At 38.1% G+C, this 11,268-nt stretch overlaps 1 protein-coding gene across 1 annotated transcript in view; it reads left to right on the plus strand.

The window, feature by feature from the left end:
- The window catches only part of RNGTT (RNA guanylyltransferase and 5'-phosphatase), a 325,545-nt gene extending 316,685 nt beyond the window's left edge, over positions 1-8,860 (plus strand). The window contains exons 15-16 of the mRNA XM_041771798.1: positions 4,564-4,687; positions 6,202-8,860. Coding sequence (XP_041627732.1) covers positions 4,564-4,687; positions 6,202-6,365 — 288 coding nt within the window. The 3' untranslated portion in view covers positions 6,366-8,860. The remainder of the gene's footprint in view (positions 1-4,563; positions 4,688-6,201) is intronic.
- The last annotated feature ends 2,408 nt before the right edge of the window (positions 8,861-11,268 follow it).

The following is an 11,268-nucleotide window of genomic DNA, read 5'->3' on the forward strand; positions in this document are numbered from 1 at the left end:
ATGAGAAACCATCAGAAAATTCCAAATTGAGGACTATTCTACAAATACTTGATTAGTACTCTTCAAAAGTGTCAAGAATGGTCTGAGAAACTGTCATAGATCATAGGAGACTAGGGAGACGTGATGACTAAATGCAGTGTGGTTTCCTGGCTGGGATCCTGGAACAGATAAAGACATTAGTGAAAAACTAAAGTCTGAATAGTCTGCATGCATTTCGGTTAATTGTGTTGAGCCAATGTGAATTTGAGATGATAAATGTAGCATGATATGTAAAATATGAACATTAGGGGAAGCTGGGTGATAGGAATAGTAGAACTCTCTACACCATCTATACACAGCTTCTTCGTATATCTGGAATTCTTTCAAAATTAAAAGTTAAAATCAAACAACTCACTGATAGCTTTCTCAGTCTAAGGATATTAGTTATTATTCGTGTCTCCAGAGCAAATTAATTCAGAAAAGTTCCCCTCCCCTCAAGCCTTTGTGCAGTCTCTCTTTTTTTTTTTTAATTTTTTTATTTATTTATGATAGTCACAGAGAGATAGAGAGAGAGGCAGAGACACAGGCAGAGGGAGAAGCAGGCTCCATGCACCGGGAGCCCGACGTGGGATTCGATCCTGGGTCTCCAGGATCGCGCACTGGGCCAAAGGAAGGCGCCAAACCGCTGCGCCACCCAGGGATCCCGCAGTCTCTCTATAAAAGAAAGAGGAGCGCTCTCTCTCTCTCTCTCTCTTTAAGATTTCGTTTATGTATCTACTATTTATTTGAGAGTGAGAGAGCACAAGTAGGAGGGGGAAACAGGAGGACAAGCAGATATGCCATTGATGGATATATTCATTATCTTAATTGTGGAGACAGTTAAACAGATGTCAAAACTTTTCACATTTTATATTTTAAACACCAAAAAACTCAGTGGTATTAAAAAAATACAAATGTACGATCTAGAGAAGCATAAAATTACTAAGCAATTCAGAAAACCAAAGCTCTAGTTTGGTAAAAGCAATATACTTTGGGTATGGGGATCTGCATTTCGGCACCTTTACTCAAAGAAGAGGAAAATTCAACTGACCCTTCCCTCTCCATGTCCACACCTCGTGAAAATTTGAAACAAAAGTATTATGTGGAAAATGTTTTTTTAATTCCTGGTAATAGTTATCCACAATACCGTAGTGGCATACAGTTTTGAGATTATTCTGTAGATGTTTGCTTTCATGACTTCTATAAAGGCAAGTACTATTTTTGCAAAAATGGGTGAACAGTGACAGGCCCATCCATTACCTTTAGCTGGATAGCCTGGAGTGAGCGGGTCACCAGCACCATTCAAATTTAACACATTCCCTCTCTGCGCTGCAGTTCTAGGAAGGTTCCATCCTTTAGGATATGGCTGTACGGCAGGGGCAAAGTAATCAGCTGGATCTGAGTACAAGATCTCTCTCTCTCTCTCTTTAAGATTTCGTTTATGTATCTACTATTTATTTGAGAGTGAGAGAGCACAAGTAGGAGGGGGAAACAGGAGGACAAGCAGATATGCCATTGAGTGTGGAGCCCAATGTGGGGCTCAATCTCATGACCCTGAGATCATGACCTAATCTAAGATCATGAACTGAGCTGAAATCAAGATTCAGTTACTTACCTGAGCCATCCAGGTGCCCTAAGATGAGCCCTTGATAGCAAAACAACTTCCTCGAAACAGGGACAGTAAGCTTTAGAGTTTCATTCCACCACTAGTATTAGAAATGCAACTTTGCCTGCTCTGTATAGGTCAGTTCAGCCAACACTGATGGTTTCCTTTTGGGACTTGGTAGTGTAGGTAACTAATTGCCTAGCACTTCCGTTACAAAAAGTATTCTGTAAGAATAGTAGAGTGGAGCACCTGTGATTGTATTTGACTCTACCATGGGCTCTTTATTGGAGGTATTATTGTTGAGCTGCTAATTTAAAATCTCCAGAGATATTAGGGGCACCTGGACAGCTCAGTCTGTTAAGCTTCTGACTCTTGATTTCCACTCAGGTCATGATCTCAGGGTTGTGAGATCGAGCCCTGAGTCGGGCTCCACACCCAGCCTGGAGCCTGCTTAAGATTCTCTCTCTCCTTCTGCCCCTCCCCGGCCCCTTCTCTCTGTCTCTCTTTCTCCCTCTCTTTAAAAACAAAAACAAAAAACCTCCAGAGATACTAGATCCAGCTTCATTGGACTCTTAACCTAATTTTATTGGTATAGTCAAATAGTATAACAAATGTGGTACTCAACAAGGTGGATACATGAACAAAATATTTTTCAATATAAAATACATTGTATTTTGCTTTTTTTTAAAAAAAATCTCATTAACTCAATATAATTATGAGTACAGATATGAGATCCTGATTTATAAATATTTTATTCCTATTATTTTCAAGCTCTTAATAGCTCAAACTAGAGTAACAGAGTTGATTATAGAAGGCCTAACAGGGTCTTGTTTTAGTAAATAATAATACTAAATTGGCTGTGAGTGGTTATTGTCATAATAACAAATTAGGATTTGGATACTAAAATTAAACTTCTCCCATGTATGGCAGTCATTCTCTTGATCTGACCATTAGTGACAACTGTCTTTAGTTTGTGCACGTATGAAAGGTATTATTTTTGTCAAATATATTTTACTACTGAACCAAATGAGTACCTTGCAGTGTGTCTTGGGAATATAACTTGGGAATATAACTGATGTGATCAATAAAGAACAATGAATTGTTCTTTAATATGGACATACATTTAGGTTAGTATAGTGGCAGGTGCATGCATTTTTCTTAAAGCTGTTTCTCAGTTGTTGTTAATGCATGCCCAAATAAATGCACAGATACTTAATAATACTGCTTAATTGCTGTAATCATATTGAGGAGCACATAATTTACAGCAATTCTGGAACCAGGAACACAGGAATGATGAGCTATATGATAAGGACTTACTATAATTGCTGGTCAGCAAACGTACCGACTGACTCCACATTGTTGGTACAAGCCTATAATATAATTTTCTTGACGCCTATTTTCAAAGTGTATCTTTCCATGTCATCTTGATTTCTTTAGTGAATTTAAAGCATTTTTTGTTTTTGAAAGCAATGTGTTATTTCCTAATTTTATATTTAAGAATTTTACTGCTTGGCCATTATGTGCTATTTATTATTTATTATTTGTTATTCTTCCAGTGTCCTAGTAAGTTAGGGACCCCTTTGCCCATTTTAGAAATTAGAAAACGGAGGCTCTGAAAGGTTTAGAAACTACCTCTGTTAGAGCCTACATGTGGTAAATGTGGTTACCTACCTGAATGAGTTGCCTAACACTTGGCTATCCATGTCTAAAAGTAAAAGGAGGTGGATCCTTAGGAAGAAAGGGAGGGGAATTGAGATTAAAATAATGAATGTTTGAGAATAATTTTGGCAAGTTTGCTAGGTGCAACGTCAGTTTTTTGGGCAGGTCTTTTCCAGAGCCGATGAATCTATTGGTCCTGTTGGATTTTTTGAAAATGCAAATAATCCAATCAAGTGTAATACTCATTAAGGGACAAGGAATACAATTTGATAGTTTTTATAAAGATACGTACTGCCTAATCTGTGAATTGAAAGCATCTAAAAAATTTGCTTCCCTTCATATTCCTAGGTGGTATTGAATCTGTGGGTAGAAAAATGAGAGCATTTCAAATAATGCTAATGAAGTTTAAATGATTGCAATCTACCATATTGTGAGGGAAAGTTGTTAGCTGCGAAAGATGAGGACAGAATTAAAATATTACCATGACTGGCATTTGATTTGAAAACTGCAAAGATAAGCTTAGGTTCCTATTTATGAAAACTATCCTCACAGCCTGATGAAATATCTTAAAAGGTTTCATAGTTTCCATGGATACTTGTTAGCTTTGATAGAGTAAGTTGTAATTCATATTCAGTCATCGGGGTGAAGTAGCCAAAAAACCCGCCAGACTAAAATCTGAAGTAGCTTCATCTGTATTTCATAGTAGTTTAGAGATGGAAAGGGTAACTAACCTAAAGATTAGAGTTTGGAATAGTTGTTACTTCTTGAAAAGCAAGCTATGTAGGGTGCACATTACCTGAATCTGGTCCTGATATTTACTTTTTGTGTGCAACTTTTTCTTTTAGCTAACTAGTGAAGGGAACTTCTTTAGGTTTTGACATAGGAATTTAGATGGTGAGACCCTTCTGAAAGCTGATGAACCTAAGCAGCATACTCAATTTCTGAAATCCATAGGGACACAGAGATACTGAAAGCCTTGGTCCCTATGGTAACATATTTGCATTTGGCCCAGAAGTGGCTGGTTTGTGCTTAGCCTCTTTTAATTGCTATATATTGACAGCTGTTTTCACGACTATTTGTAAAATGTCGGATTAATGAGCATGTGTACAAGGGAGTGCACACCATATCCTTAGGCTTGATTAGACACTTCAGATGACAAAAAGCTCTGCATGAAGAGTTACTGAGGTGTTTTTGGCATTCCCTAATGTGTCTGTCACATAGTGGAAGCAAAAAGCCTTTCAAATGATTTAAATATTTTCTTCAATTCTCTTTTAAAACAGGTGACAAAAGAGCTAAAACAGTATGACAACAAAATTATAGAATGCAAATTTGAGAATAACAGCTGGGTCTTCATGAGACAGAGAACAGACAAAAGTTTTCCTAATGCATACAACACTGCCATGGGTGAGTATGACAGCCTACTGGTATTTGTTACATTGAGAGAGAGAGAGAGAGAGAGAGAGAGAGAGAGAGGAGCGAGCGAGTGCACAGGAGCGTGCACGCATGTGCATATTAAGGTTTCAGAATCAAAATGTGTTCTGCTTGATGGGGCATGGGGTCATTCAGACCCCTGTCCTTGCTGGTTGGGAAAGAGGCTATGACTGTCAGCTCCATTTGGCTTATGGATTCCCCTCTCTAGGACTGTGCACTTACGCCCATGTGCCCAAAAGAGAAGTATAAAGGGCAGGATAATGAATGGGCTGTATACAAGTTGAATTTGTTGAACAACAACAACAACAAAAGCCATGATAATTTCAGATCTATTCAGAACTATAAAAACCATTGTTTGCCAGATGGTAAAAGACAAAATTAGCAGGGGAAAATGTAATTTCCAGCTCCTAAAATAGCTTTACAAACAATGGAGAACGAAGTAAATGAAAACCACTAAAAAAAAAAAAAAAAACCTCCTAAAACCTGCTATGCTATCCTTCTGAGTGTTCTTTGGGTACAATATAAATGCTTTGGGAATTCAGAATAGAAAGTTTCTTTCATGGAGAACAACATAAATTAATTAAGTTTATAAGGTAAACTAGTAGTAGTTATTGCTCTGGATTGCATTCTTAGTGAAGTTGAGAACAGAAACAGATAAAAACTAAGATTAAAGGTTAATAGAATTGTGTGCTTTTAGACTGCTCAGTGATGATGCTGATTGTATGATAAGCTTATGAGAAAATACAGAAATTGCCAGTTTCAGTTTTGCAGTTTATGAAAGTTACTATTGTACATTTAAGGGTTCCGTTGGAACTAGCATCTGTGTTCAGACAAGATGAGTTAATTTTGAAAATAGAAATAATTAAGCCAGGTTTTTTTCCCCCAAAAAACTAAATACGTGAATACAATTCCAAGGACTGGTGGTAAATTTTGATCACATAAGAAAAGATGCCATATTTCTTCATAATTTTGTTGTAATACTTAACCTCAAACAAGTTATTAAAGTAAAATAGTATGATCTATCAGGTACAGTGGAACCTCCCTGCTCAGTGGAAATGGTGGCTGGTGCTGTGATGACAAGGTCGTTTCCTTCTGACAGATGAGACTAAAGGGAGATAGCACACATTTTCTATACAAGTTTTAGTTGAATATAGACAATAGCATGATGCACGGTGGTACATGAAAATCCTATTAAAACAGTTTTGGGAAAGTGAAAAACCATAGTGAAGGTGTGGTTATAATTCAAATACTTAAAGTCTTGGCTTAAAATTAACACTACAAGAAAGAGTAGCCACCAGAAAAGCCCCCATTTGGGGGGCAGGGAAGGCAGAGAATCATTAAATGTGTGAAGCATGTCACCCCAATCGGTGAAATGAAAGTGTTTAGCATAGTGGGATGAAAACCTTTCCCCTTTCACATCTCCCTGTGGTGAGTCAGCTGCCTTAATTAACCCTCACGTTGAGACACGTGTCTCTCTTTGTCCACAGCTGTGTGCAACAGCATCTCCAACCCTGTCACCAAGGAGATGCTGTTTGAGTTCATCGACAGATGTGCAGCAGCTTCTCAAGGACAGAAGCGAAAGCATCATCTGGACCCTGACACAGAGCTCATGCCTCCACCACCTCCCAAAAGACCTCGCCCTTTGACCTAAGACCTGCCTCTGACTTAAGGATTGAGAGGAAAAATGAGTGAGAAAAAATGCTGTTGCCCCATTTTTGCAGCCAGAGAAATTCGAAAAAGAGTGTGGCTTGATGTTGATACACAATTGATTTTTTTTTTTTTTTTTTTAAAGAGAAGTATTGTAGCCAGCCTGTAAATATTTGATGCATTTGTTTCCTCAGTGCTACAATACATCGTGGACCTTAAACATTTTATTTATATCTGATAAACTCAGCCTTACCTTGTGAATCTGAAGATTGAAATATCCAAAGGTTTAATTGAGATTGAAATCAATGAAAAAGAGGCCTTGTTTGTATATGGATAACTTTTATCTTTAATTTATAAAGTTAGTAATCTGGAACTGTGAGCGCATAAAACATTGTATTTTTTAGAAGTTGAATTTCAACAATGGTAAATTTTCCTTTAAAAAAAAAACTAGGCAATGGCATTAAACATTCTTGCTATCACTTATCATGGATTTCCTACATTTCTGAGATTCTTGTATTCAAAAACAAATGACAAGGTTGTTAAGTAGTGTACTATAAAACAACTTGGTCTGGCGTATATCATTTTAAGAAGTTTTTTTTTTTTTTTTTGAAATGTAAGAGTAAAGTAAAGCCCCATTTTTGTGAATTGCATACTTTCTAAAGAAGTATATTGAGTATTTTCATGTTTCTATTCTTTGAACTAAAATATCAGATATCCAATGTGTTTATTCTGGCTGTGGTTTTGAGTTAGTTCATAGAACTTAGATATACACCACCAGGTCCGTTTTATGTGTTGTTCTCCCAGGAGACTTTTTTTTTTTCTTTTAAAAAAGACAGGGGTACTTCTGCTTTACCTCAGTGGTATTGGCACATTTTAAATTACATTAAAACACACAACTCACTGTGATTATGGGGAATGATATCAAATACAAACAATGTTGTGTTAGTTCCCTTGAACAAAACAGCAAAGGAAATGCCAGCCAACTCCTTTGATTAGAAGGTAATACCAATGGAATAGAATGCTGTCACTAGAAAATGCTCTCCCACTGCTAGATAAATGCAGAGGCAAAGCCTAGACATCTGTAGGAACTAAACATCAAGGAAGCCAAGACATTTATTTTCAAAGCCAGAATTCTATCTATGTTCTGTGCTGCGGATGCTATTTCTGTTATACATCTGAATTTTAAAACATTTACTGATAGATAATGGATTTAAAGAGCAGCTAATTGGTTATTTGCCATTGTTGAGAAGCTGTGTTCTGATTGGTTTGTGAAGGAAACTCTGAGAATTAGCCTATTAGAGGCTAAATGTATTTATTTTTAGAGGTACAGGTTTTAAGTATGTGTATTTAAAACAAATTTTCATGATCTAAATTTTATATATATATGCATATATATGTCAGTATATGCATCAATGTATATTCTTCTACTAATACAATCAGACATGAAAAATGCAAATGAGTTACCCAGCAGACTGAATATCTGACAGGATTTCTATATATGATATAGCACAGATTAACCAAAAATGTATTTATATTCACCTGAGTTTTAATGTTTTTAAACAAAGTTTTCTCCTGCAGTGCTTTTCTATATGAAATATTAGAGTCATGCTTGGGCTTTTTCCTTTGTTCTTTCCAAGTTATGTAATGTGTAGTGAATGTCTCCAGAATGTCATTTTAGTATTTCATTCCTAGAGTGTTTTTTTGAGTTTGGGTACTAAAGGGGTTCAAATACCTGACTGCCACAATGACTGCTGAAAGGTGGAAATTTGTCAAGGTTCCATAGTGTCTTGTACAGAGTGGGTCTGAAAAAACACCTATGCAACTCCAAATAGTCTGATGCCTGCTTCACCAGGATTAGTGACTCGTTTCACATGGTATGTTGTTTTCTTCCAAGCCTGTATAATGCACAGTCCTTCTGCAGATATAAGAGTTAGTTTTTGCCAGTGATCTTCAATGGAGTTAAAATGTTTATGGTAATTGTAACCTTTTAAATGAGTTATGTGAAAAGAGCATCTCATTTTTAACATACCCAGATATTTTTTCCTTGCCTTTGTGCATTTTCCAGGATTTAATTTTCTTAATTTGTTCTTTCCTTTCAATTACAGTGAAGTATAATAGCCGGCCTAATAAGTAGATCCCATTTGGCCCCTTTAACACACTGTCATCTGCAGTATCATAAAAAGTCATCTAGAAAGTCAAGGGGGGGAAATCAAGAGGCAGGAATTGGGACAGCAAGAAGGACAGAAACTCTTCCCTTCTCAGTCCACTTCACAATAACCATTTTCTGACACTGAAGTTCTATAGACAACAGTAAGAAAACTTTGCTTTCCTGAGTTATCAAATATAAAAGCTTTTGCTTTGAATTTGGAAAAGATATGGATGACTTGACTGCCTGGATGGTTACATTTGCTTTCCGTGAAATGCTCAGAAAATGTCAGGACATTCCTCCTCTAATTGTGTGTCAGTGTGTATTGTAATAAAACTACTGATTTAAAATAACAGAAAGCGTATCTACTTTGTTTTGCTAGTGATGCCTTTGTGTCCCTTTATTTAACTAACGATTTTGTGTCCTTTCTTTTGCTGACATTATCCTGCCTGTCATCCATACCCATTGTAATCCATCTGGTTTTTTTTGCATTCTAGAATTAACATAAAGACTTGGAACATCCTCTATTTTTCTTCCCCAGAAACCAAGAAATTGGAGTGACATGGAAGTATAGTTTGCACCTTTTCTTTTTGGAGTGGGGGAGCGGGAAGAAAGCCCATCTTTAAATGATATTTGTAGTATTTCTATTTGTCCACCTCATGATCTTAGTACCCTGTAGATACTCTGTTACGTCATTTTTAATACATTTAATTTTTTTCAGCAGTAAATACTCTAAAGTAATGAAGTAATGACCTATCTGATTTTTTGTATGGAATTTGCCATTTTTCATTTTTAAATGATGCCATTTGGAACAATGTGTATAGTCCTTTATAACCAAAAGACCTTGAGAGTCAAGAATCAAATACTTAAAGGTGACGAAGACTAATGTTGTGGAGAAAACCTTGGGCTAACCCCAGAAATCAAGTCGAGGCCCTGCCTCTTCTTGGTTCTGGTTCTCTACACTCCATCCCCTTCTAAAAATGCTAAGATTGAGCCAAATGGTCAAAAAGAGCCTTTTCAGATCTAACGTGATTCTTATGAAGGCTTATACTTTGTAAATAGCCCATATTCACGATGAAGGCAATATTACCATTGCTGAATATTTGCCAGGCACCAGGGTTGTCCTAAACACAACTACACTGTGCAGGCAGGTACCATCTCTAAGCCTCATTTTGTAGCCGAGGAACCAGAGACTCAGATAATGAACCCAAGGTGACACAGCTAGTAAGTTGTGAGCTGAGACCCAAACATGGGTCTTTCTGACTCCAATGCCCAACCTGTTGTTCAGTACTCCTGAAGGCTTTGTTGCGGTCCCAGCACAGGGGCTGCTTCGTGGCAGGGTCCCAAACTATTTTTTTTGTGGTGCTAACAGGTAATGGCTTTCAGGCACCTCTCTCCAAAACAGGGACATGAAGTTGGGATCAGCAAAGTAAATCTGTTTTTAGGGACTTGTTTAACCACTTATTTAACAATATTTAAATGTGAGTGACACAGAGACCATGAAAAGAAGTTTAATATTCTCATTAAGATGCTAAATTCCAAAGACATAATTAGGAAGAAATAAGTGATTAAATTACACACTGGGCCAACGTTTTTCTGATTGTCGCATAGTTAACTGTCAACTCTGATGCTTTGGCAGGTTGGTGTCAGCCTTGGTTAACCCAGAAGTGTCCCTCCTCCTACCAGACTCTGATATCAGGTGACCGCTGTGTGACAGGGTGGTGGTGGAGGGCACTCAGAGCAGGGGGACTTCCGGCCTTCTAAGAGGATTTTACGTTTTGAAAAATGAGTGCATGCAGCTGGGTTGCCAACTATTTTGCCATGGAAGGGCTTTACAAAATATTAGGTTTCCATTATTTCATAAAACAGAATCTTAACACCCAAAAAAAGGAAGTAGGACATAATTTCGAAGGGACAGGTCTTTAGGAAAACAAATTTTGTTTTATGACTCTTTACATGGTCCTTGAAAACTTTTTCATAGACCAGTGTTGGGAATCATTGCACAGGTGAAATTCCAGGCAGCTCATTCATAAGTGGGGAGAGAGACAAGAAACCCCCCTGGGAAGAAGCAGCCCCTGGTTCCATTGCCAAAGGTCATTTTCGAAGCCAGAGTTGACCATAGTATACCCTGCAGTTGTTGATTATGTTGTGCCCTTGAGATATAAGGTGTACAGGTGAAAGATGAATTGTCTGAATGTTGAAAAATCCCCAAAGAGAATGAAACCCTTAGCTGTTTAAGGTACAAAAATAAGCATAGCCAAATACAACACAGAAAAACAGAATTTGGCTTTGATAACAAATCCCACAGTCACCAATGTTCACAACTTTGAAGTGGTGCACAGTGTGTTTTTCCTTCGGGGCACTGCCACCAGGCTGACCTCTCAAGGCTGCAAACCTGCTCCTGCTACTGCCCCCCAGTAAGAGCTCCCTGGCACATGACGTCAGAGGCCGGCCGTGAGCTGGTCTCAGCCTGTATCCAGATTTGGATCGAGCCTGCCCCATGATACAGCTGTGTGCCTCCCTGCTATTCCCAGAACTCTGTGTTCTGTGAACCCAGGAACTTTTGCTCATGGTGCTGCTACTGCTTCTGCCAGAAACCCCCACACTCCCTTCCTCCCAGGATCCATCGCTGGCCTCCTAGATCTCACGCTGTATCGGGATAGTGTCCGCCGGCCTCCTCTCCAGACGAGGGCCTCGGCCCATAGCACAGGGTACCTAGGGCAGAGGTGCAAATGCCCTGTTGTACTTGCTATGGAGACTC

This window comes from Vulpes lagopus, chromosome 1, assembly GCF_018345385.1.
Source record: "Vulpes lagopus strain Blue_001 chromosome 1, ASM1834538v1, whole genome shotgun sequence".
Taxonomy (NCBI): Eukaryota; Metazoa; Chordata; class Mammalia; order Carnivora; family Canidae; genus Vulpes; species Vulpes lagopus.